This window comes from Ovis canadensis, chromosome 1, assembly GCF_042477335.2.
Source record: "Ovis canadensis isolate MfBH-ARS-UI-01 breed Bighorn chromosome 1, ARS-UI_OviCan_v2, whole genome shotgun sequence".
Lineage (NCBI taxonomy): Eukaryota > Metazoa > Chordata > Mammalia > Artiodactyla > Bovidae > Ovis > Ovis canadensis.
This window is the reverse complement of record NC_091245.1, coordinates 106,182,588-106,208,135: the sequence shown is the minus strand read 5'-3', so window position 1 is coordinate 106,208,135 and position 25,548 is coordinate 106,182,588. Positions and strand designations below refer to the sequence as shown.

Sequence of the window (25,548 nt, the reverse complement as noted above, 5' to 3'; positions counted from 1 at the left end):
AGGCAACAGTATTTAGTCTCTTAAATTATGTGTATAGGTAAGTCATAGTATCTATACCTTTATTTCAGGATAGTAGAGAGTATGTGAGGAAATGCTTGTTATGAAAAGGGGGTGCTCAGGCTGTTGGGTGGAGATTTCCTGTGAAAGGGAACAGAGGCAGACCGGCCCCTCCCCAACTGAAAATCAGTCCATCTTGCTCAACCCGGGAGTCCTGGATTCTGTTTCATTATCGACCAGTTATCCCCTGACCAATGCCTTTGAAGAACACAGATCCAGAAATGGTGCCACGCAGCCAGCACTTTGGAAGCCAACTTGGGCTTCATTTTTAGCAGATAAAACACGCTGTGGAAAACACGGGACAATTTTAAAACAACACAAAGCAGCACTGCAGACCAGCACAGCAGCTTTTGAAAATAACCAGCAGCTAAGGTAGCATTCGGCACAGCAGGAGGCACTCACCTCCAGGTGAGATGTGTGTCATAGGACTCTGGATATGAATCTGTTATCAAACACAAGTCTGTGTGGTCAGTGCAGTGAGGCCAGATAAGACCAAAACGTCGAGCCTGGACCAAAGAGATGTTTCCTGCAGGGCCATGCAAAGCTGCTTATGCCTTAAAAAACCCCCAACTCCTGGAAAGCTTTCAGCCAAGCCCTTTTATAGGGAAGGGTGGGGGGCCGTGGTTAGTTGTTGCAAACTTCCTGGTGTCAGATCATTTGTTCTTAAGGTCAGGTCATCGTCAGGTCACCATGTTGCTGGAAGCCTCCAGCAGAGCAAGTGTTAGTCTCTGTTCTGACAAAGGGCAAAGTGCTAAGGCTCAACTCCCCTCTCCAAGGCCCAGGCTAAGCCAAGGGGACCCTGGGCAGGCCCGTTTCTCTGCCCTGGAGCACCGGTCCAGCACCCAGTCTGTGTCCTTCCACCAGTGCCCAGGCCCTGCTGAAGAGGCAGAGCTCAGCTGGTGGCGCACTCAGGGGCGGGTCCCCAGAGCCTGCCCAGCCGTCATCACTGAGGGAGCCAGGCGCCCAGCACCCAGCCAGTCAGGTTTTTCATTTAAACCGGAGTGAATTATTTGTGTAGGGTCAGTGGGAATACGTGTGGTAGCAAATGCCTATGGGTTAGTGCCCAGCTCACAGCAGTTGCCCTTCTCTGAGAACAGGTCCACCCACAGAGGTAGACCTGAAGTCATGATGGGCAGTGTCCTTGCAGCTTAACCCTGACCTCTGCCACCTCCTAAGCGGGTGGACAGCTGATCTCAGCTGTAACAGTTTTTGAAATGTGAACGGAGAGACTGAAGCTGGTTGAAGCTGTGCATGACATTTAATGGCAGTGCCATGCACTCCAATTGCTGAGGCCTCCTTGGATGGTGACCCATGGAGACCGGCACCTCCATTAGACCCCAGATGGGGAATGGAGGAGAGGGCACAGCTGCTTCAAAGCCCGGGCCTGGCCAGGGGACAATGTGGCGAGGGCCCTGGAGCTTTGTGGGACACAGCCCTCAGCCTGTCCCCAGACCCCCAGCTCACTTGCTGGCCCCAACGAGTAGGCCTCTCATCTCTCACCCACTCTCTGCCTTAAGGACCACTGCCCGGTTGAGTGTTGGCAGCCATAGGGTCCCATGTATACCTGCTCCACCCCTTATTACAAATCCAGGTCCCACCACTGAGTAGTCAAGGGACTTTGGGCAATTTCATGACCATTTAGAGTCTTAAGTTCCTCATCTCTAAAGTGGGGAAAAAATTAGTATCTGCGTCTTGAGAATGAAATGAGACAATGAACATAAGGCAGCATAGAATAAGTACTCAATAAATATTCTCCCTTATAATAACCAACTTTATTAAGAAGATAAATACAAAAGCCTCAAGGGCAAATCACCTTGATAGAAACGAAACAAAAGACTCAACAAAGTCTCTGCCTGCAAAGGGAAACAGGCAAGGGAGAGGAACTTTGGAGCCAGCAGAGCGGGTCAGGGCAAACATAGTATGTGCTTAATAAATATTGGTGGAACAAGTGAACTCAAGGGAAGTAAGATATTGGATGTCACCTGCTCTCCTCCCCAGGACAAGTCATGTACAGCATTTCCTTGAGAAATAGGAAGTCTGAATGGGGCAGATTTGACATAATGATGGTGGTTCAATTAAACGGAACAATTTGGCACCTACCCATCCTGGACCAGGCCTTCTGCTTGAATGAGTAAGATCTCATTTGTGGAATTCCAAGCTCCTTATGTAAACCCAGTCCTATCTTGTTGTAGTATTTGGTGCCAATCTTCATTAACATAGTGGGGAGCCCCTGCCTGTCACATGGGAGACCAGGTTCAATTCCCCAAGGGGAGGCAACACGCCCTTTTTGGGCTTCCCAGATGGCACTAGTCATAAAGAACCTGCCTGCCAGTGCAGGAGACATAAGAGACAAGGGTTTGATCCCTGGGTCAGGAAGATCCTCTGAAGGAGGAAATGGCAACCCACTCTGGTATCTTTGCCTAGAAAATCCCATGGACAGAGGAACCTGGCAGGTTACAAACCATGGGGTCGCAAAGACTGAAGTGAATTGGCAGTGTGCTAGGCATTATCGTACTGACCCCTTACAATCCTGTGCGATGGGAGTTATGACTTCCCTTTTATAGACGAGAAACAGAGGCTTAGCGTGATAAGCAGTTTGTCGCTGTTCAGTCACTAAGTCATGTCTGACTCTTGGCCACCCCGTGGACTGCAGCAGGCCAGGCCTCTCTGTCCCTCACCATCTCCCAGAGTTCACCCAAGCTCATGTCCATTGAATCGGTGATGCCATCCAACCATCTCATCCTCTGCTGTCCTCTTCTCCTTTTGCCTCAGCCTTTACCAGCATGAGGGTCTTTTTCAGTGAGTTGGCTGCTCACATCAGGTGCCCAGAGTATTGGAGCTTCAGCTTCAGCATCAGTCCTTCCAGTTTATTGATGGTCAAACAGCCAGTAAATAGTGGAGCCAAGATTCAAACCAAGCTCCTCTCACCGAGACCATAGCTCCTCTAGGGTTATGGGAGCCTAGAAGAAGAAATGGTCAATTTCCCCTGGAGTTTATTTGGAAACACTTCACTGAGATAATTAAAAAAAAAAAAAAAAAGACAAGTGGTTCCCGAGGGTCTACTGTGTACCAGGCACTGTGCTTATCTTACTGATTGTAGTAATGACCTTGTGAGATGGTGGCATTTAACAGATGGGGAAATTTAACTGATGAGGAAATAGGCTAAGGGAGCTAGAGTCAGCCAGGTCTTGAATGTGTATGTCACTCCCACTAAATCTGTGATGTGGCCCATGAGGCAATACAAGCTCCTTCTCACATCCACTGAGGATACAGCTTTGTACCACACTTTGCAGTTTCTGAACTGCTCTACACAACCTCTCTGTCCTGTGAGAAAGGAGAAACAATTCCTCCTCATCTGTATCTGCTGATGAAACAAGAGAGGCCTGGGGAGGCACCGGCCCCCTGCCCAGGGCCCATCCTCCCTGCACTTCTCTAGTTAATACTCCTTATCCCTCACCCCTTCTCCATGAAGCCCTGTAGGAAGGGCCTCTGTGCACAGCTGTTACCAATTTTGTCCTTATCTATAAGCATCTGTGTGTCTGACTCCCCTGCTTATGAGCCTCTATAGTGCAAAGATTGCTTAATCATCACTCAGGATTTTGGCCTCAGTATTTTTGTACCATGATCCTCTTTTATTAGTATTAACCATTATCAGCATATCTTTAAAATATTTTCCTTAAGAAGGCAGTGTGCCTGCTGTGGCTCCCATCCTTTGGGATATGGGAACCTCTACCCAATCCTTCATTAAGATCTTTCATCTAGATTCTTCCTAAAGCTGTCATCCATACATGCCTTCTAGAATTTCATAGGATGTATAAGCCCTCAGGAAGCCAGTCGGTTGCCCTTTACAAGTATGGTTGCAGTTGCCTCACTTCCTGGGTCATGTGACACTCCCATGGTTTCACGTGACTTGTTCCATTATGCCCGAATTAACCCGCAGGGCTAATCTGGCCTGTATAGCTATCACAGGCCCCTGCATCCCTGTTTTTATTTAGTTGATCCTCTATCCCTCAGAAGTTTGGGAACCCCAACGCCTTCTTGCCTGGTGATGGAGCTTTCAAGTCCTTCCAGAGAGGTGAGTGGGGACAAGGCTTCTAATTGGTGGTGTCATGCACTTTCTGGAATTCTGGCTAACCCGGCTCTGGAATTCAATGAATGACGGGCTCTCCTTGAAGCAGGTCATCATGCCTTTTTGATGGAGGGAAGGTGGGATTGAAGGGGAAGTGGTTGGGAAGAGGGGTGCAGGAGGGTCCTGCTTGGGGTGGGCAGAGAGCTATTACTAGCCGAGAGCTTGGAGGGAGGGCTGAACTCAGGTGTCTGTGGACTTTGTTCCATTCTGTTAAAGGTGGGAGACTAGGCAGTCGAGCCCTGCCTAGGAGAGTAGATGAGAGGTGGAGAGGGGCTTGCCTTCTAGCCACTCCTCATTGTGTTCTCAGGAGTATCCTGTGCCTCGGGGCAGAGTAGAAATCATGGCTGCCAGCCTCATGGGATTACTTCTACTTCATACAGTGTCGTGGGTATCAGGTAAGTGAGTCAGAGAGAAGGGAAGGAGCCCCAAGGTCCCCCTTCTGCCATATGGTCTTTGGCAGTCTCTGGCATACTGGTGGTGGACTTAAGTAGATGCTCAGTAAATCCTTTTGCGTGACTGAGAGCAACAGTGGGGTGGAGGTACAGCAGGATAATTTTTAAAACCATTTATTTATTATTTATTTGTGTGAGTTGGGTCTTTGTTGTGGCATGTGGGATCTAGTTTCCTGACCAGGGATCAAACCCCTGCCCCTTGCATTGGGAGCTCAGACTCTTAGCCATTGGACTGCCAGGGAGGCCCAGGAATTTTTGAAACCAGTATTTTGTCTTTCTTTTCAGCTAGTGGGTCCCTTCTCCCCATCTTCATCCCTCAGCCCTTGCCTCTCTTGTGCACCCTCCCTGCCAGGTGCCCGCCCCTGCATCCCTAAAAGCTTTGGCTACAGCTCGGTGGTGTGTGTCTGCAATGCCACATACTGTGATTCTCTGGACCCCCTGACCCTGCCTGACCCTGGCACCTTCAGCCGCTTTGAGAGCACTCGCAGCGGGCGCCGAATGGAGCTGAGTCTGGGGACCGTCCAGGCCAATCGCACAGGCACAGGTAACCAGCTCTCACCGAGGTTATGGTCCTTCTGGAGCCGAGTCATGCCAGCGATCAGCATGGAGTTTCTCCCCTGTGCACTGACGCCTTTTATTCCCTGCGGATGTCCCCAGGGTTGCTGTTGACCTTGCAGCCAGATCAGAAATTCCAGAAAGTGAAGGGGTTTGGAGGGGCCATGACAGATGCTGCTTCTCTCAACATCCTTGCCCTGTCACCTGCTGCACGGAATTTGCTGCTCAAATCATACTTCTCCGAAGAAGGTGAGGAGGAAGGGACAGGATGACATAGTGCAGTTGGCTCTTTGACCTCTCCTTTCTCCCTGACATCCACCCATCCCTGACATTTGGGTCTCTGTTAATGCCCGGTGGGAAAAAAATTGTCCTATCCATCCGCTGAGTGCCGGGGCCCTCCAGCTCAGACAGTCTGCCCTTCACCCTGCACCCCAGTTCCCTTTGGCCCTGACTCAGGAATTTCTACAGGAATTGAATACAACGTCATCCGGGTCCCCATGGCCAGCTGTGACTTCTCCATCCGCACCTACACCTATGACGACAGCCCTGATGACTTCCAGTTGCTCAACTTCAGCCTTCCAGAGGAAGATGTCAAGCTCAAGGTGGGCACTCTGGCTGCCTCAGGCCCCAGCAGCATTGATGCCTGGTGATTGAGGGGCCTCAGGCTAGAACAGTTTGCAGAGAGACATAGAACTTGTCCCTGCCCTCTCTTGGGATGGGAGGGTAGAGGCTGATGGCTAGGCCAGATACACCAGTTGGGCCAGTCTATGTTCCAGCTCTGGGTGTCTCTCCTCACTACCTTTGTTTCCAGATACCACTGATTCACCAAGCTCTGGAGTTGGCCAACCGCTCTGTCTCACTCTTTGCCAGTCCCTGGACATCGCCCACTTGGCTCAAGACTAATGGGGCCGTGAATGGGAAGGGGACACTCAAGGGTCAGCCGGGGGATCTCTACCACAAGACCTGGGCCAGATACTTTGTCAAGTAAGGAAACAGCAGGGCCGTCGGGCCTGGACCAGGCTCCCCTTTCACACACCCTGGTCTGCGTCCCAACCCTTGACCTGTTCGGCTGCCAGCTCTCAGCTCACCTTTCTACCTTCTGGGCCTTCAGGCTTAGGCCCCTCAGTTTTCCCCATTCATTCCGACCTCCTAGTCCCCAGGGCCCTGGTCCCCTTTCTTGGCCATGATCCCTCACACCCTTGCCCTCGCCAGGTTCCTGGATGCCTACGCGGAGCACAAGTTACGATTCTGGGCAGTGACAGCCGAGAACGAGCCTACTGCAGGGCTCCTTAGCGGGTACCCCTTCCAGTGCTTGGGTTTCACTCCTGAGCACCAGCGAGATTTCATTGCCCGTGACCTGGGTCCCATCCTCGCCAACAGTACACACCGCGACGTCCGACTGTTGATGCTGGATGACCAGCGCTTGCTGTTGCCTCGCTGGGCCCAGGTGGTAAGGACCAGGACTCCTGTGGGCACCTTGTTTGGATGCTCAGTTGTGTCTGACTGTTTTTCGACCCCATGGACTATAGCCCTCCAGGCTCCTCTGTCCATGGGATTTCCCAGGCAAGAATACTGGAGTGAGTTGCCATTTCCTTCCCCAAGGGATCTTCCCAACCCAGGGATTGAACCTGTATCTCCTTGGCAGGCAGATTCTTTATCACTGAGCCACCTGGGAAGACCTTAGTACCCTAGTGACCCCAAATCCAGCATCTAGATGACTAGCTCTGGAACAGAGTGCCTTCCCTGCCCCAACTTTTGATTCCTAGAGTACCCTGGCTGGGGCCAGGTGCCCAGGTGGCATTCCTGGGATGCTGGGGGTAGTGTTGACCCCCCTCTGGGTCTCCAAAGCCCAAGAATCTCCTAGGTTGTCACTTTAACCCCCTCTAAGTTGTGTTCATCCTGCGCCCACCTCTCAAGTTCTAGTGCCTCCTCCAGATCCCTCGTGTAGGACCCAGGCTCCATGGTTCTGTCTCCCCAGTAGCCCTTCCCTTTCTCTGTCCAGGTGCTGGCAGACCCAGAAGCAGCTAAGTATGTTCATGGCATCGCTGTACATTGGTACCTGGACTTCCTGGCTCCAGCAAAAGCCACCCTGGGGGAGACGCACCGCCTGTTCCCCAACACCATGCTCTTTGCTTCAGAGGCCTGTGTGGGCTCCAAGTTCTGGGAGCAGAGCGTGCGGCTGGGCTCCTGGGATCGAGGAATGCAGTACAGCCACAGTATCATCACAGTGAGCCACCTCAGTCTCTCCTTCCGCACAGCAGACCACCTTGGGCCCCTCACTAGTCTCACCAGAGGCTGACAGGGGGCCCTCCTCTCCAGCTTTTCCCCAGCTCGCTTACTCTTGGGGGCAAAGTTTGGGGATCTCATGATGCCCTCTATTGCCTTCCCTTCGGAGATCTGTGCACCCCATCACCTTGTTCTGAATGCTTGAGCCGTTGTAGCTGCCTCAGATTTCTGAGTTTCTCTGGCGATGCCTCTGCCCTCAAAACCCCTCCCTCCGTAGATTTTTAGTGTTTGGCTGTGCTGGGTCCTCGTTGCCGCTCGGGCTTTCTCCTGCTGTGGCAAGCCAAGGCCCCTCTCCAGCCTTTGTGCACAGGCTCATTGCAGCGGCTTTTCTTGCTGTAGAGCACAGGCTCCTGGCATGCCAGCTTCAGTAGCTGTGGTGCATGGGCTCAGTTGCCCAGTGGCATGTGGAATCTTCCTGGATCAGGGATCGAACCTGTGTCCCCTACATTGGCAGGAGGATCATTAACCACTGGACTACCAGGGAAGTCCCCTCCTTAGATATTAAGGATATAAAACACACCCCTCCCAGGGCCGAGGCCCCACAGCCCATCTCCCTCATGTGACACTTAACTGTATTCACTGGGGGCCCAACGTGGAACCTTTGTCTCTGCCCTGTTTCCACCCTAGAACCTCCTCTACCATGTGGTTGGCTGGACCGACTGGAACCTCGCCCTAAATCCTGAAGGGGGACCCAACTGGGTGCGCAACTTTGTTGATAGCCCCATCATTGTGGATATCGCCAAGGACACATTTTACAAACAGCCTATGTTTTACCACCTTGGCCACTTCAGGTGAGTGGAAGGTGGGCACTCCGACTCCATGCCAGGCCTAGCATCTCCTGCACTGGGCTTGTATCACCCACTATGAGGAGGCAGGAAGGTGTGGAGAGTGGGAACCTTGGGAGGCTCGCATCTGTCCCTTTTGCACCATGTAGGTAGGAAGTGACTAGATGGCATTTGAGACAGACAATTCCTCAATGCCTGATGCTGAGGTTAGGAGGCAGGAGGGCAGGGCATATCTAACCACTTGGCTGGAGGCCTGGAGAGTTAGGGCACATCTTAGGAATGGTTCTGGGGGCCGGTGTGGGGGTGGGCAGGGTGGTATAGATGGTAGGGAAGGTGACTTCTCAAGTGATAGACTGATGGAAGCTACCCTCAGGGCTGGGGTCCCTGACAATCCTGTTCCCACTTCAGCAAGTTCATTCCCGAGGGCTCGCAGAGAGTGGGGCTGGTTGCCAGCGAGAAGAGCGACTTGGACACGGTGGCACTCTTTCGGCCTGACGGCTCTGCGGTTGTGGTCGTGCTGAACCGGTGAGAGCAGCGGGGCCTGGGAACTGGGATGAAGATGAGACGGTGGGCTTGGCGGGATCACACACTCCACTACTCCTCCCTACCTCCTCCAGCTCCTCTAAGGATGTGCCTCTCACCATCAAGGATCCCGCCGTGGGCTTCATGGAGACTGTCTCACCTGGCTACTCCATTCACACCTACCTGTGGCGTCGCCAGTGATGGAGCTGATACCCACGCTTGCGCCTGGGCTCAGCTTGGACATTAAAGGGACACGGTCAGCCCACATGCCGTCTGTGGCTACAGAGGGTACAGCAGGACCAGGGGGAGCTTAAGTGACGTAAGCCCAGAGGCAGTGGTTTGGGTGACTCATTCTCCCCTCTAGTTGGTGCCAGGGGCTGGAGGGCCCTAGGGAAAGGATCAGGAAGCCCCAGTGGTCCTCCACCCCCGTGCTTGTGTGAGCGTGTGCTATGCGCTGGTTGCCTGTGGAAACTGGGCCCCGGCCCAGGGTGAGCTCACTGTCTGTACAAACACGGGTCGGGGGTGGGGTAGATGGAGAGAGAGGTTAAGGAAAGGAAGAGACGAGGAAAGCCGGACCCAAAACTGGGAACTGTTTGTCTTTCTTGGAGATGCAGAACCAGGCCTACGCAGATGTCCGCACCCAGGCACAGGCAGTGAAAGAAGCCAAGCACCAGAGGGTAGACTCGAGCACCAGATGGCCCCCTGGTACCAGCTAGGAAAAATGGCAGCTGCTTAAAAGACAGAATGTCTGATCTCAGTCCATGTGAGCAGTTTTATTTCGGGGGGGTGGCACCCCATTTCCACCATACCAACAATGGGGAAACACAGGGGCCTCTGGAATGCATGACAGTAGAAAAATCAGTCCTGAGAGCATGAGGATAAGTCATTCCTCTTCATCCTCCTCAGCTATGCCCAGGGCCTGGGTGCCTGGGGCCCGGGCAGATGGTGCCCGCTGGATGGAGACAATGCCGCTGAGCAAGGCGTAGCCGGCCATGGCCGCCAGCCCCGCCAGCACGGTTAGGATCTGGTTCCGGCGCCGGTGTGGCTCCTCCTCAGACTCTGGGTTCGCTGGTGTCTGGCGTGGAGGTGGTGCCTCAGCTGAGGGGAGAGGAAGGGAGGTGGATGGGAGGCTGGTTCCTGGGTCCCTGCCCACTCTCCCCAGGACTAGCACCCACCACCTCCCCACCCATCCGCCCCTTACCTCCTTCCCAGGGGAAGTACAGGCTGAGGATGTGGGTGCAATAGGCACAGAGATTGTGCAGCCCCCGTAGGTGGGCCTGCAGCTTCCCACTGGGCAGCTTTGCTTGTTGCAGCAGGGCCAGGTAGCTGAAGACGAAGGCATCCAGGGAGGCGGGGCTGCAGCAGAGAAGAGTGGGATGGAGAAGGGGAGAGACGGGGTCAGAGGAAGAGTCAGCCCAGGGAAGATAGGCTCTGGGCAGCGGGGGACCACCGGGGGAGAAGAGGACACACAGCTCTGGTCCCGGGGTGGGGAAAGTGCCCCAGGTGGCGCCAGCCTGGCCTTGAATGGGACTCTATCCCAGGGCTGCATAAAGGGCACATTGAGTGCCCCACAGCTCAGCAGGCCCGTCCCGGGCCTGGCGGCCCTCCCACCCTCCTGTACCACTGAGGCGGCTCCGGCCCCACACACAGCCCTACCTTCACCAGACCCAATGTCTGTGCCGAGCGCCTCCTGTCCAGAGCTTGAGCCCCCACCCTACCCCTGTGGCTACATTTGAACCTGTATCTTCTTCCAAGCCACCTATGACTCCCCTGGAGTGAGACTCACGCATCTCCAAAGAAGAATTTCTGAGAGCCCAGGCGCTGAGAGAGAAGAGTCAGGCATTCTCGGGCCTCCTGGTATAGCTATGGAGGGGACACGAGGTCAGCTCGCAGCTGCGGGTTGGGTACCGCCTCCCCTCGCAGGCACTTGGCCCCTCCGCCATCATCCTGGGGGCTCTTGTCATACAACACCCCCTGTCCCAGAGGTACCTCCTTCTCCAGCTCCTCCTCATCCTCAGGCCTGTGCTCCCCACACAGCAGCTGCAGCCGTTCCATGTACTGCCGCTGCATGCGGCCAGGCAGGAAGAAGTTGAGGGGAAAGGGCATTGCCTCTGCGTACCACTTCCGGGTCACTTCCACATAGTTCTTGGCGTCTATCCAAAAAGTATGTATCTGCATTGGGTATGTAGGAAGGAAGAGGCTGGTCTGAGCCACTGCACCTGCCTGACCCAGGGTGGGATTCTGGTTCCCATGCTGGGTGTGTGTGTGTGTCTGTGTAGGCCTGGGCACTCACCAGCACTGGGAGCAGCTTCTCCTCCAGCAAAGACATGAAGGCCAAGGTGTCTGCTCCCTGCCGGGCTGACAGGTCGTAATCAGCATTGTACTTCTGTGGAGGGAACGTCCATGGTGAGGTGGATGCTGGGGGACTGCAGGGACACTTCCTCAAGGAGGGAGGCCTCCTGTCTGGCACCACCCAGCCTGACCTCTGAGCGCAGCAGAGGCAGAGCAAGGAGCTTTTCCTGCAGAGGCCCCCTCGCCTGGGCCCAGTCAGTAGCCTGTTGCTGTTGGCGGAAAGCCTGGACCTTGGAGCCTGCTGGCCGTCAAGGTCCTGCGCCCACTGTGGGGGAGGAAGGAAGGCCCAGCCACAAACCAGGAGCAGCTCCCAGAGTTTCCACGGAAAGCTGGCGGGATGCCTGCTGACGGCAACTTTCTAACAGTAACTTCCCCAATCCAGACACCACAAAACTAGCAGCGCAGAGCTCAGATGCAAGCTGGGCCTCAATGCCTCAGGAACTAGGGGACGCCATCCTCACGCTCCCAGGACCCAGTGAACCCATGTCAAGGGCTCCCTGGCTTGTTCTCTCAATGCTCAGCTCTTGGCCATCTCTTGCTTCATTCCATGGTCCAGGCGCCACCACCACACGCATTCCAACCATACCCCCAGGTCTCAGCCTGCCACACCTTCCTAGGCTCCAGTGTCTGCTCCTCAGCACCCTCCTCCATATCCTGAGTAAACTTTGTCCCCAAGTAACCTCTTGAGTGTGATCGTTAAAGCTCTCTGAGCCTCATTCTCCTCCGTGGAATAGGGGTAATAATCTTTCTCTCAATATGGCTGTGGTAGGAAAAACAGGGAAAGCTGTGCTTATACAAAAAGAAACAGTGGCCCAGTCCCACCAGGAGTTTTGGCTTTTACCTGGATCCCTTCTCTCCATTCCTCTCAAGCCTCCATTAATTCCCCAGTTCCTCCACCTTTGGGAAAGTAGAAATGAATAAGAGGGGTCTACTTCTGACAGTATGTTCCCTTTTGGAACCAGACCATGAAAGCTGGAAGAGCCCAGAGAAAGTATCCTGGCTAAGCCCCTGGTCTTACAAATAAGCTTATAGCTCTAAGAGATTAAGCAATTTGCCCAAGGTGGTCACAGAGCCAACGACAGTGACAAGCACAGCCTAGGTCTCTCTAGTCCTCTTGTAATGCTCTTTCAACTTTCCCATCGTGGCACTTGGTCTTGTCCATCCTGAGCCCCATATTAGAAAGCCTGACCTGGTCCCTGAAAAAAGAGTAATGGCCCTTAGAACTCCCTCTCTGAGAACTTCTACCCCACCCCCACACTGGTCTCATCTTTGAGGGCTTCATCTGTTATTTCCTACTCCTTTCCCTTCCATGTGTCAACAGCCTGTTCATCTCTCCCTCCCTGCCCGCAGGCAGAAGGCATTGTGGCTCCAGATGTCTCGACAGTGGCCTAGTTGACTCTCTAGCCTACTGCATCACAGCAACATGTCTGTGTCTCCTCCACGAGACTACATGTCCCCTGGAGCCCCGGGTCACCTGCGTCTGGTTTGGCATATACTTGGTACTCAATAAATGTGTGTAGCACTGAATTGACTAAACTCTCACTGGCAGTCACCCTACCCAAACCACCTACCTCTTTTCGAAGGTGGGTGATGATCTTGTGTGGTACTGAGATGACCTCTCCATGACTGGTCCGAAGGGCAGGCAGAGTTCCTGACATTGAGAAAGAAGTATGTCCACCAGACCCTTAGCCACCTATCCACACATAGCCACAACACATCCTTGTCTGTCTCCTGCACTTCCCCTTGTACACTCCCTTCCTCACCCCCCAGGAACACTGGGTACCTGAAGGACTCCGCCAGGGGTTGGTGATCTTGTGCACCTTGAGTGGGGCACCAGTAAATCTTGCATAGGTCTGCAGGGAAGGAAGCAGAAGGCAGAGAGGCCAAGGACACGGCCCACAGAGGGGAATCAAGACAAGAAATAACATTTATTGAATACCTTCTGTGCTATGCTCTACAGTGAGGGATTGCTTCACACAAAAAAGGTAGACATTATTGTTCCCATTTTACAACGGGCAAACACAGGGATTAGAGACCTTATGGACGTGTCTCTGATTACAAATCAGCCAGGAAAACCCTTCCCTCTTAGATCCTCTCGTTCCATCTACCTGGGAACACCTAGCCTCACTTGGAAGCACTGGCCATTCCTTCTTGGGCAGTCTGTTTGGTCTGTTCCTACTTCACCATCTGAACACTTTATTACACTTGTTTGCTGACGTTTCTAACTTTATGTAAACAATTCCAGGGGAGGGACCAAATGCTACTCATCTTTGCACGCCAATGTTTGGTATCTGGAAGAGGCCTAATACAATGATGAGAAGAGTGAAAATGAAAGAGTGAGTGAATGAGTTCACTAGTTTGACTCCAAAGCTCTTTCTACAGAGCCTTAGCGGTGAGTGGGCCTTTTGGTTCAATAAACAATAATCTCAGTAAATGCCGTTGAGTGAGGAGGAGGAAGGGGAGACTGAGGAGAAGGCAGTAATGCCAAGCCGGAGAACCTTGAGGTCATCCAGCCTTCGTAAACCTCCGGATGAAGAAACGGCGCCGAGAGAGAAGAGACTGCCCCAAGGTCACATAGCCAGTAAATGGATGTTTAAGAACTAAAATTCATCTTCTGAACCCCCGACCAGGCCTCTTTCCATTGCTAAACAAAATCTAGGCTACCAAGGCACCGAATAGAGTTCATACCGGCCAGGCACGCTCTTGGATTGCCTCAGTTTACCCCACTGTGCCCGTACTGAGGCGCCCTGGCAAAATTCGGATGACCGGCTAGTCCGGCCCCCTCCCCAGTCCTCCAGGGCGCAGCAGAGAGCGCCGGCGCCACCCCTCACCAGCACGGCCAGGCTGTCCAGGTCCACTGACGGCAGCCCCCAGCCCCCTGACCAGCAGAACAGCTCCATGGGCGCCGCCATCTTGCCTGCCCTCTGTCCCGGAAGCACCTCCCCCTGCGCTTCAGCCCTCCACCGTGTGGATCCGCCCCCCTCCCCGTCGGCAGATCACGGTCGGGACCCAGGGGAGGCTGTCAGGAGGGCGCGGCTTGTCCAGGCCCGAGAGGCGGCCTGAAAACGGCGTGGGGCGGAGCCGAGGGCTTCTGGGGAGGGCGGCTGCCGCCTGATCCAGAGGTGCCTCCCGAAGGAGGGGTGGATCCTTAGCCCTGCGCGCCTTGGAGAATCAGGGCGCCCCGATGGAGGGGAGCCCTGAACACCCGAGGACGCGGTGGGAGCAGGAGAAGGGGATTTTGTGCTCCATGACGGGTTCTGGGGGCCCTCGCAAATCTGCAAGACGTCTGGGCTGCTCTGGGGCCCCTCAGGGCTCGGCCCTGAGCGGGGGCTGCGGGGGGGGGGGGTCCCCCGAGCTGCATGTTTTCCACAGCGCGTTATGTTTGGAACCAGCCCCGCGCCTCTTGTTGCCATGGAAACAAAACAGGGGCGGTGGCGGCGGCCGGAGCGAGGCTGGGCTGGGGCCTGTGTGTGTGGGGGGAGGGGAGGTGGGGCTCGCGGGCTGTTGCCTTGGTAACGGGAACTGAGGCGCCCCTCCGCCTCATCCGGGTCACGGCCTGTCCGCCAGTACCCCCCAGTGTTCCCAGTCTAGCCCCCGGTCCCTGGCCGGTCCTCTGGCCTACTCCTGTCCTTGGTGTCCCTTTCCTCTTTCCTGATTTCTTTACTCCAGCCTCACTGACCACTGTTTTAGGCTCTCCCTCCAGTTCCCACCGGACACTTCCAGATTCCAAGTTTTCCTAGGAGTGAGGGGAAAATGGAGGCACAAGCACAAGTCATGGAACGCCCCCCTCCCCAACCCCCCATCCTGATGAAGAGCACTTGCTCTACCCGAGCAGCAAACTTCATTCCATACGGACATCCCCTGGGCACTATAGCAAGCTAGTTTCGGCCACTCCCTTGGAATTCTCTCATGCCAGCTGTGGAATAATGCCCACTGTCTGGCACTACCCCTGCCAAGGGTTCCTGCCTTCTCCAACAGTGGCTTCCAGAAAACAGTAGCATTCGGTAGCAGCCCCCAACAGCGAGATACCTGGAGATGCGGCGAAAGGGAGGCACCTGGGGGAGAGCACCATTAGAGAGAGGCAGGAGGTTAGGAGGCCTCCAGGACTCTTCCCCAGTGTCCCTGGTTCCCAGGGCTGGGGATGTCTCCAGGGTGATTGGCAGCTCTTTGTTTCAGCCCCCCCTCACCGCCTGCCGGGCCCCCCCCCCCCCTTCAACTCCCCCTTCCAGTCCCTCCGCCCCCCGCTCCTGCTCTCCGCCTAGCCTTTTCCCCTCCCAGCCGCCTGCCTGCCAGGGGTAGTGAGCCGGCTGAGCGGCATGGAGACACAGGAACTTCGGGGGGCCCTGGCTCTTCTCCTCCTTTGCACTTTCGCATCTGCCAGTCAGGACCTGCAGGGTAAGCCTGTACCAATCCTCTTAGCCCCTTCTCTGCCTCCTCCCCATTTGCCCCCAGCCGACTAGCTGGGAACATGTGGGCCAAAGGAGAGGGCAGAGTTCTGAAATTGAATCGGAGGGAAGAGTTGATGAAATTATGGCCCTGTGGGGGAGGAGTTGACACTGGAAGGCGGTGGATGAGTGGGAGCTGGCCAGGGTCAGCATGAGGCCAGGGCAGAGGACTCAGGGGCTGGATGCTAGCTAGGGTTGCCTGGCTGGGTTGGTGTCTGAGCATCCCCAGGCACCCCAGGGTCTGGGAGAGCAGCTCAAAGGTGGGCTTCTTCCACCGCTGGGTTCCTGGCTGCCTAAGAACAGGATGGGGGTGGGGAGCAAGAGGTCTGGGCTCTCCTGGAGGTCTGGTGGTGGGATGGGCCTGTGGGTGTGGGAGAGGTAGTTGGAGCAGATGACACAGGCACAGATTCTTTACTGGCTGGAAGGGAAACCACAGATTGGCCAGGACACAGGAGGCAGAGGAGCTGGGTCCGACGTTCCTGTGGGAGAAAGCCAGACAGCAGGAGGGTCACAGCCTTCAGTGGGCAGCTGTTCTCATCTAGACCGAGTGCGCGGAACCCCCAGGATGGGAGGAGGGGCACTAGAGTGTGGGATGAGCCAAACCCAGCAGTGCAGAGAAACTGCCTTCCCATTTCTGTGCTGTGGGCACCAGGTGCTTCTCCTGCTGGAAATCAGCAGTGACTCCTTTGCGCCACCTGGTGGGAGCATCTCAAGTTTGTGGGGTTCTGTTTGTATTTTCAAGTGAGCCTCAGGCCTGCTGGTTCCCAGAGTGGCAGTAAGGGAGGCCCAATGCCTCTTGCTCTGATAGCAACAAGGGTTGGATTTCAAGGGGCAGTGAACACTATGGGGTGGGGATAACGGATGCCCCACCCCTGAAGGCTCAGAGGAGAGGGCGGGCCTTAGCATTTAACAGGGGTCTGACCTTGATCATCCCTGTTTGGCCAGTGATCGACCTGCTGACAGTGGGCGAGTCCCGGCAGATGATAGCTGTGGTGGAGAAGATCCGGACAGCCCTGCTCACCACTGGGGACATCTATCTCTTGTCCACCTTCCGCCTGCCCCCCAAGCAGGGTGGTGTCCTCTTTGGCCTCTACTCGCGCCAGGACAACACACGATGGCTGGAGGCCTCTGTCATCGGCAAGATCAACAAAGGTGACTGGTGGGCATCTCCTTTCCTGCAGTGGTGACCCCTTTGAACACTCTTCCTCATCCCCATTCTCAGAGCCCTCTTCATTCTCCTTGGGCTCCACTGGGGACTGAGGACCCATCAGGCTATGTCCAGGCACCAGGGGTACCTTGTGCTTAGGAGGTGCCTCAGGAGGCCAGGCACCCAAGAAATGGGGTGAGGCATCTGCGGGTGTGGGGAGTTGGATGTGGGATGTCTAGGGGGAGGGGAGGCTTGTCTCTGTGCCCCAGCAGTGGTATAGAGGTCTCTTAGATCCCTGGAACAGTTCAGGGGGTACGGAACCAGTTGCCATCCTAGCAGAGGATAGAGTGGCCTCATGTAATCAGATGGCATAATAGAGTGGTAATGGATAGATAGGTCGATCTGATAACACTGAAGGATAGAGGACAGAGTGATCCGATGACACTGAAGACTAAGAAAGTCCTAGTCTTTGAATCAATTTGAAAACCATTTTTCGTGTACCTGTTATGTACAAGGTATTGAGAGATACATAGCTGAGTGAGCACTGACAGCCCTAGAGATGTGGTATTCAGAAGAACTGATCCAAGGCTCAGCTGGGAGACAGGGGATGGGGACAGTGCGCATACTGACCTCCCCTTCCGGGCAGTGCTGGTGCGGTACCAGCGGGAGGATGGCAAAGTGCATGCAGTGAACCTCCAGCAAGCAGGCCTGGCTGACGGGCGCACACACACGGCTCTCCTGCGACTCCGAGGTCCGTCCAAACCCAGCCCTGCCCTGCAGCTCTATGTGGACTGCAAACTGGGCGACCAGCATGCTGGACTGCCGGCACTGGCCCCCATTCCTCCAGCAGAGGTCAATGGGCTGGAGATTAGGACTGGACAGAAGGCTTATTTGAGGATGCAGGTGAGCAGAAAAGGAAGACCCTCTGAGTGTCGGTCAACAGTTTGCACCGGTGGGAGGAGGAGTTAGTAGGTTCTCCCCCATGACAATGTTTGTCTCCCCCGACAGGGCTTCGTGGAATCCATGAAAATGATTCTGGGCGGATCCATGGCCCGGGTTGGAGCCCTGAGTGAGTGTCCATTCCAGGGAGACGAGTCCATCCACACTGCAGGTAACACATGCCTCTGTGAGTGGGCATCCTGGGCCCCAGTCCTGCCATCTTTGATACTTTCCATCCTCTTGACCTCTCTTCCCCTTAGCAACAGTTCTTTTGGCTCACCTACTCCTCATCTATTCCTGGGGCTTCTTGACTCTGTTACCCCAAATCCCCTTCACCTCTGACTCTGTGATCTCCAAATAATACATTCCCAGGAGGCACGGCTCAACAAAATCTCTGTTAAGGTCATCCTGCCTATCAGGGTGGCCAGAAAAATAGAAGGATCCAAAAAAAAAAAAAGTATAACTCCGAAAAACTTTTAGTGGGGGCAAGGAAGGTTGTGGCTGGGTCTTTCTCAGTTGACTGAGCTAAGGGACTTTTTTAGTTCCCACTGGCATCGTCACCTACCAGCAGTTTCCCTAAGCATTTCTCATCTGCCTGGTCTCTCTGACAAGGATACTCAGAGGTTCTTAAGTAAATAAAATGTCCACTTCTCCCAGATCTTTCAAAGAGCTCTTGTGGTAGAAGCTCGAGAGGGAGGAAATGGAATGTATTGGGGCCCTGGCCCTGCACCGGTCACCTCTCACTTGGATCCCTTCTGCCACAACCATGCCTGGGAACAGGAGGATCTGGGCCTTGACTGTGCGGCAGCTCCCTTAGAGGGACCCTCATCCAGTGGAAGGAGCTGGCGGGGCTGGCCCATCACCACTGCCCTCCTGCCATTCATACTACATCTTTATTTCAAGGCACCAGCCCTTTTCTCCTTCCTTCTCCTCAACCAGCCAGGCCCCTCCTCACATCTCCACCCTCTGTGTTTTCTTGTCCTCTCTAGTGACCAATGCACTCCACTCCATCCTAGGTGAGTAGGCCATGCCAAGATGAAGGGGCATGAGGGTGGGGAGGAGATACAGCAGCCTGAAATAAAGTCCTCTTCAGCTAGGAATGGGGTGGGGTTTAAAGGTGGGGGGTGGGCAACAGTGGCAGCACCCAGCTTATTACCCAGAGAGGGGTCAGGGCTGGTGCCCCAGTTCTAAGCCTCTCTGCACCCTGGACCCTGACAGGGGAGCAGACCAAGGCCTTGGTCACCCAGCTCACCCTCTTCAACCAGATCCTGGTGGAACTGCGGGATGACATCCGAGACCAGGTTTATTGGGCTGGTGAAGGGTGGCGCTGACTCTGGGTGGGGTGGCAGGTGCCAAGAGCTGACTCCTCCCCATCCTTCTGTCTACCAGGTGAAAGAAATGTCCCTGATCCGAAACACCATCATGGAGTGTCAGGTGTGCGGTGAGTGGGAGAGTAGGGGAGGGCTCCACATTTCATCAGTGTGCTCCCCACCTCCAGGGCTTTAGCCTCCACTTCTGGTGAACGAAATGGTGACCTCTGGGTGGCTTTGACTGTGTCCAAACCCACCCCCCAGGCTTCCACGAACAGCGTTCTCACTGCAGCCCCAACCCCTGCTTCCGAGGCGTGGACTGCATGGAAGTGTATGAGTACCCCGGCTACCGCTGTGGGCCCTGCCCTCCTGGCCTGAAGGGCAATGGTACCCACTGCACAGACATCAATGAGGTGACGAGGGCCCTTTCTGGAAGAGCATAGAAAGCTGGGGTGAGGGAGCTATCAGAGGCCCAGGAAGGCGGGGTGAATGTTGGTCAGAAGCAGAGGAACCTGGGGTTGGAGACCAAAATAGACAGGTGAGAAGGGACGGAGCCAGGCCTGGGACAAAGACGATAAGGTCATGCAGGGAAGGAGCCGGGAGCTCGGCAGGGGCATTGTGAGAGGAGAGGGCCGGCCAGGGTGGGGTCAGAGCTCGGCGAAGTTGGGCGAGGGGAGGCCCGCAAACGGGGGCCAGGAGCAGTGGTCCTGGGACCACAGGCAGGAACCTGACCCCTTCTTTCTCGTCTGATCCCCAGTGTGCTCATGCGGACCCTTGTTTCCCGGGCTCCAGCTGCATCAACACCATGCCTGGCTTCCACTGTGAGGCCTGTCCCCGAGGCTACAAAGGCACACGGGTGTCTGGTGTGGGCATTGACTACGCCCGGGCCAGCAAACAGGTCAGGGTGGGCAGAGTACGTGGACAAGAGATCTGGGCCTTGCAGGGATGAGCGCTTCAGGATTCGCTGTCGAGCCCTTGGGATAAACGGGATGAGGCTCCTGGCTTACCTGCCAGCTTTGCCTTGGGTTTGGGTCTGGGCTTCATGTCTGTGTTCACAGATAATGCCATACAAGTGCTCTCTTCTATGCCTGAGGAGACCCAGAGTAAGTCTGGTTCTACCCCAAGTCTGCTCCTTCAGGTCTGCAACGATGTCGATGAGTGCAATGATGGTAACAACGGTGGCTGCGACCCAAACTCCATCTGCACCAATACTGTGGTGAGCTGAACACTCTGCACGCACGGGTGGTGGGGCAGTGCGACCCCCTCCTCAGATTTCCTGCTCCCCCCCTCCTTTTCTACCCAGGGCGTTCTGCATGGTAGGCGTGCCACGCGGACTGCTTTGGAATTCTGATTCTGCCTCTCACTAGCCTTTAGCAAGTTATTTACCTTTACTGCATTTCAGCGTCCTCCCTTGAAAAATGGGGCTCTTACTCTCCTTGAAAGGTTGACAGAACTAAAGGAGATAAGTGATAGACCAGGCCTGTCATCTCTGAGGGTCCCTCCTACGCGCCTCGAGGGACGGGGATAATGTTGCTCGTGGTGGGCGGACCCTCCTTCCTGAGACACTGCCTCGCTCCCTCCTCCCAGGGCTCGTTCAAGTGTGGTCCATGTCGCTTGGGCTTTGTGGGTAACCAGAGCCAGGGCTGCTTCCCGGCCCGGACCTGCCGCAGCCCAGCCCATAGCCCTTGCCACGCCCACGCTCACTGTCTCTTTGAACGCAACGGTGCAGTGTCCTGCTCGGTGAGCCAGGCCTAGGGTTCAGAAGAAACAGGGAATCTAGGGAAAGGGGTTGGGCTAAGGCCCACATCTAGGGACTGGTATGGGGGCTTGCGCGGGAATGGGAGGTGGGCCTTGGCCCTGAAACTGGTTGGTAAGAATAGAGCCTGAAGAAGGTGGGGTGTGGGGAGCCAGCCTAGACCACTAACCCCCACCCTTTGTGTCGCCCCAGTGTAACGTGGGCTGGGCCGGGAATGGCAATGTGTGTGGGCCCGACACAGACATCGATGGCTACCCAGACCAGGCACTGCCCTGCATGGACAACTATAAACACTGCAAGCAGGTGCGGGGGCAGGCGAGTGAGTGAGCGGGCAGGGCACCCCAGGCTGGCGCACAACGGGGCTCACCCAGCCATTTCCTCTCCCTGACCTTTAGGACAACTGCCTTCTGACACCCAACTCTGGGCAGGAAGACGCTGATAACGATGGCGTGGGGGACCAGTGCGACGATGATGCCGACGGGGATGGCATAAAGAACGTTGAGGTGGCGCCTAGATGTCCTGCCCCTTCCAGCTCCTCGGCAACTGTTGCCTTATCCCATAACCCCGTCCCCCTTGGCCACTGGCAGCTCCCAAGGAAGGGCCCCAGAGCTCCACATTAGGGAGGCATAAGCCTAGTACCCAGAATGACGTGGACAACATGGGAAGTTGGGTGGGTGGGATTGTGCCACAGCAGTGGACCATCACAGGAGTGGGACCGTAGACAGGGTGCAGGGACAAGGATGGGGCAAGGTGGCCTGACTCTCTGCCTCCCACCCCAGGACAACTGCCGGCTGTTCCCCAACAAGGACCAGCAAAACTCAGATACAGATTCATTTGGTGATGCCTGTGACAACTGCCCCAACGTTCCCAACAATGACCAGAAAGACACAGATGGCAACGGGGAAGGGGATGCCTGTGACAACGACGTAGATGGCGACGGTGCAGGCCTGGGGCTGGGGGCGTGGCTGGGAACCCCATGAAGAGTCCAGATAGGGCAGCAATGAAGCGGGCAGGCTGAGAATTCTGGAAGGGTGATGCCTGGGGGAAGTCAGACTGGGTGAGAGGTTACCTGTGGCAGATGTCAGTGGGCACGTGAAGGAGGGTGTGGGGTTAGGCCAGGAGTGGGCAAAAGGATGAGACGAGCTCCAAGCAGATTTCCTGACCCGCTGTTCTCTGGATGGGAGACAAAGCCCAGGACTTTCACCAACCTAGAAGACAAGAGTGTGACTGTGTTCTAGCGGTGACCCTGTGTGACCCTCATTATATTTCCAGGCATCCCCAATGGACTGGACAACTGCCCTAAAGTCCCCAACCCCCTGCAGACAGACAGGGATGAGGATGGGGTGGGAGATGCTTGCGATAGCTGCCCTGAAATGAGCAATCCCACCCAGGTACAGGGGAATGGAGAGGGCAAGGAAGGGGTGGGTGACTGGCGGATGAAGCCCAGCCCTTTGGATGGGAAGTGGTCAGGTCACCCTTTTTAGAATTCTCCAAAGGAGATGGTGAGAACAGGTCCCTCTCTCTCAGACAGATGCAGACAGTGACCTAGTGGGAGATGCCTGTGACACCAATGAAGACAGGTAGGGTTTGGGCCAAGAGATGGAAATTCAGGGGAAACCTTGGCTTCCTCTAGCATGTTCTCAATCCCCTCTAGGGTCCAACTTTAACTCTCCACTACTGTTGAGCAGGAGGCGATACCCATAGTCTACCTCCCATTCCTACTGCTGGGAACCTCCACCTCATCTGGCTGACTGCAAGGGTTCTGGCCGAATGGAGGGTATACCCCAGAGACTCCTAAGCAGAAGAGTGGGGAAGGATACGGTACCTTCAAAAGCCTTTATTTGGTGCCTGTTCTTCTGGACAGTGATGGGGATGGACATCAGGACACCAAGGACAACTGCCCACAGCTGCCCAACAGCTCCCAGCTGGACTCAGACAACGACGGACTTGGAGATGAGTGTGACGGGGATGATGACAATGACGGTGTTCCGGATTACGTGCCTCCTGGTCCCGATAACTGTCGCCTGGTACCCAATCCCAATCAGAAGGACTCAGATGGTAAGGCTGGCGTCACCAGAGGACTGGACTGCTGTGGGGTTTGTTCAGGGAGAGGTGGCAAGCCTTGCTGGGGAGAGAGGTCGACACCTCGAGGCCTGAGGTGGTGGTGTTGGCTATGGCAGTGGCCAGGGCCTCCCTGAGCACCTGGCTTCATCCTGCCCAGGCAATGGTGTTGGTGACGTGTGTGAGGATGACTTTGACAATGATGCGGTGGCCGACCCCCTGGATGTGTGTCCTGAAAGTGCAGAGGTAACCCTCACGGATTTTCGTGCCTATCAGACCGTGGTCCTGGATCCTGAGGGTGATGCTCAGATTGACCCCAACTGGGTCGTGCTCAACCAGGTACTAGGGCAGTGAGCTGGGTGGGTGCTGTCAGGCCTGACTAGTAGGCAGAGCCTAGGGAGGGCAGCGCACTGGAACCAGGGCTTTTGTCTTTACTGCACACCACCAGGGCATGGAAATTGTTCAGACCATGAACAGTGACCCCGGCCTGGCAGTTGGTATGTAAGGGGCACCCAATTCAGCAATTTCAATAATTTCCAAATGGAGGGGGTCCTACAGGCAGAGGATGGGCCACTGCCTTCCCACTGGGCCTCCCACCCCACCCCCACCCCACAACGGGAGTTAGCAGCTTTGCTACCCCTGCCCCTGATCCCACCTCCCCTCCCACCCACCCCCAGGATATACAGCCTTCAACGGTGTGGACTTTGAAGGCACCTTCCATGTGAACACTGTGACCGATGACGACTACGCAGGCTTTCTCTTCAGCTATCAGGACAGCGGCCGCTTCTACGTGGTCATGTGGAAGCAAACAGAGCAGACCTACTGGCAGGCCACGCCTTTCCGGGCTGTGGCCCAGCCGGGGCTACAGCTCAAGGTCCCACAGCCGCCCAGACTCCCTAGTCCAGGGCCCTTTCCCAAGGCCTCCCCACCAACCCTGGGGCCGCCCCCACCGCCTGGGCAGGGGGAAGCCTCCTACCCAGACATCTGGCCTGGAGGTGGGCTCCCTGGGGCTCCAGAACATCCTCCTGACTCCCTGTTCCACCTGCACTTACCAACCTGTTGTCTTCCCTTCCTCTGGTACTATGGTTGACCCACTATCTTTGCTGATGCCCCGTAGGCAGTTACATCAGTGTCTGGCCCAGGTGAGCACCTCAGGAACGCCTTGTGGCATACAGGCAATACTCCTGATCAGGTACGACTGCTGTGGACTGATCCACGGAATGTGGGCTGGCGTGACAAGACCTCCTACCGCTGGCAGCTGCTGCACCGGCCTCAAGTTGGCTATATTCGGTGAGGGGAGGGGCTGAGCCCTCCCAAGAGACCCCAGGCCCATCCAGCCTTTCCTTCCTCTCCAGCTGGGATTCACCCATGACTTCCCCTCTACTCACTGCTCTGGTGCCATGGGCCTGGACTGGAACCACTTCTCTCTACCTCCCCTCTCACCAGACTAGCTGCCCTGGCCCTGCTTGCTTCTTAACATCAGGCAGCCTGGGCTCTGGTGCTGCTGAGGACCTATAAACAATGTTAGGCAAGCCCTTCTTTTGCCATGCTCCATTTCCCTCTCTGTAAAATGAGGGTGGATCTGGGAGCCTCCAAAGCCCAGGCCAGCCTGTGGAGAGGCACATCAATCCACCTCATCACTGGTCCAGCCCAGAACCTGCCTCATCAGAGTCCGACTGGAAGGGATCTTCATTTACAGAAGAGCCAACGGAAGCCCAGACTCCGCACTGCATCTCTTAGTAGCCAGGCTGAGGCCTCTCAGTTCACCTCTGGTCCACAACTTTGCGTTTCCTAGTTGGTGGGGATGACAGGGAAGGGAGGGGAAATGGCCCAGAGCCCAGAGTGCAGGGACTTGGGTTGGTTTCCCCTTTAAGGTGCCTGGGGCTGCAGGGCGCCAGGGCAGGGGATGGTGGGGGTGGACTAGAGCCTGGGAAGCGGGTGACTTCACCCCCCAGCCCATTGTACTCATCGTCATGGCAACCCAATCCTCGCTAGGAATGTGGCTGGTGCTTTGAGATGCAAAGGGGGCTGGACAAAGAGCCAGGGGCCCCAGGCCTGAGAAAAGCACCCCTCCTTCCCCCCTTTCCTTCCTCCCTTTTCCCCACCTCCCTTCTGTCTCAGGCCCGGTGAGCCCTAGGGGGGTTGGGGATGAACAGGGCTGGCTCATGGTGGCGCAGTGCCCACTGGCACCTAGCACCAATGGACACTCCTATCCCGGACAGGGTGAAGCTTTATGAGGGTCCCCAGCTAGTGGCCGATTCTGGGGTGATCATTGACACATCCATGCGAGGGGGGCGTCTTGGTGTATTCTGCTTCTCCCAAGAAAACATCATTTGGTCCAATCTCCAGTATCGATGCAATGGTGAGGCTCGAGACGGAGAACAGCCTGACCTCTTATGCCCTCACGGGAGAGTCACATCTTGACTTTAATCATATCTCCTTTCTCAGACACAGTGCCCGAGGACTTTGAGCCATTCCGGAGGCAGCTGCTTCAGGGAAGAGTGTGAAGAGGTGGCCACTGGATTCAGAATCCTGATTTTAGACCCTCGGGCCTTGGGGTCCATCCTGGAGTCTAATTTACAGCCCCTCAGCTAAACATCGACCCTCCTCTGAACCCACGAGTTCAGCCCCAGAGGGGTGGTGACCCCACTGTTCAGGAGATGGGAAGTTTTCAAGGGGGTATTTCTCAGGCACTAACCCCAGGAAAGATAACAGCACATTGCCATAAAGTTTCAGTTCTTTTCTAAGCCAG

The 25,548-nt window shown here is 55.5% G+C and overlaps 3 protein-coding genes and 1 long non-coding RNA gene across 11 annotated transcripts in view; 2 read left to right on the top strand and 2 right to left on the bottom strand.

Annotated features, from left to right (window-relative positions):
* The window catches only part of GBA1 (glucosylceramidase beta 1), a 21,993-nt gene extending 9,328 nt beyond the window's left edge, over positions 1–12,665 (top strand). The window contains exons 2-13 of one of the 6 annotated variants that reach the window (XR_011254318.1): positions 4,053–4,132; positions 4,494–4,581; positions 4,991–5,182; positions 5,296–5,442; positions 5,662–5,795; positions 6,005–6,177; positions 6,406–6,643; positions 7,196–7,420; positions 8,107–8,270; positions 8,673–8,789; positions 8,882–9,042; positions 12,489–12,665. Coding sequence is in view for 1 of the 6 variants with exons in the window: in XM_069576118.1 (XP_069432219.1) it covers positions 4,053–4,132; positions 4,494–4,581; positions 4,991–5,182; positions 5,296–5,442; positions 5,662–5,795; positions 6,005–6,177; positions 6,406–6,643; positions 7,196–7,420; positions 8,107–8,270; positions 8,673–8,789; positions 8,882–8,987 (1,664 nt within the window). In the remaining 5 variants the exon portion in view is untranslated. Of the gene's footprint in view, positions 1–3,943; positions 4,133–4,493; positions 4,582–4,990; positions 5,183–5,295; positions 5,443–5,661; positions 5,796–6,004; positions 6,178–6,405; positions 6,644–7,195; positions 7,421–8,106; positions 8,271–8,672; positions 8,790–8,881; positions 9,544–12,488 lie in introns of those variants that run through there. The other 5 variants (XR_011254316.1, XR_011254317.1, XR_011254319.1 and 2 more) reach the window with 5 other exon arrangements.
* MTX1 (metaxin 1) lies at positions 9,539–14,552 on the bottom strand. The gene is given in 8 exon segments (XM_069576148.1): positions 9,539–9,884; positions 9,988–10,142; positions 10,573–10,649; positions 10,776–10,958; positions 11,080–11,172; positions 12,710–12,789; positions 12,922–12,991; positions 13,970–14,552. Coding segments are annotated over 8 exon segments (1,455 nt in total). The 5' UTR covers position 14,552; the 3' UTR covers positions 9,539–9,669.
* On the top strand, positions 14,126–25,548 carry THBS3 (thrombospondin 3). Of its 3 annotated transcripts, none has more exons than XM_069576068.1 (23): positions 14,126–15,533; positions 16,529–16,735; positions 17,377–17,633; positions 17,739–17,841; positions 18,659–18,685; positions 18,888–18,970; positions 19,059–19,110; positions 19,244–19,392; positions 19,737–19,877; positions 20,118–20,195; positions 20,567–20,719; positions 20,928–21,038; positions 21,131–21,238; positions 21,515–21,674; positions 22,008–22,126; positions 22,263–22,315; positions 22,600–22,793; positions 22,957–23,135; positions 23,245–23,293; positions 23,474–23,670; positions 23,914–24,086; positions 25,019–25,158; positions 25,245–25,543. In XM_069576068.1, the coding sequence occupies exons 1-23, from the start codon at positions 15,455–15,457 to the stop codon at positions 25,301–25,303; spliced, it is 2,871 nt and encodes a 956-aa protein (XP_069432169.1). In that variant the 5' UTR covers positions 14,126–15,454; the 3' UTR covers positions 25,304–25,543. The 3 variants fall into 3 exon arrangements, with proteins under 3 accessions (XP_069432169.1, XP_069432186.1, XP_069432176.1); XM_069576075.1 differs by having other exon boundaries at positions 14,437–15,533; positions 19,059–19,103; XM_069576085.1 differs by lacking the exon at positions 18,888–18,970 and having other exon boundaries at positions 14,258–15,533; positions 19,059–19,103; positions 25,245–25,548.
* On the bottom strand, positions 21,553–24,825 carry LOC138433462 (uncharacterized). The gene is made up of 2 exons (XR_011254325.1): positions 22,561–24,825; positions 21,553–21,943 (listed from the first exon to the last, which is right to left on the bottom strand). It is a non-coding gene; the product is annotated as an uncharacterized lncRNA (long non-coding RNA).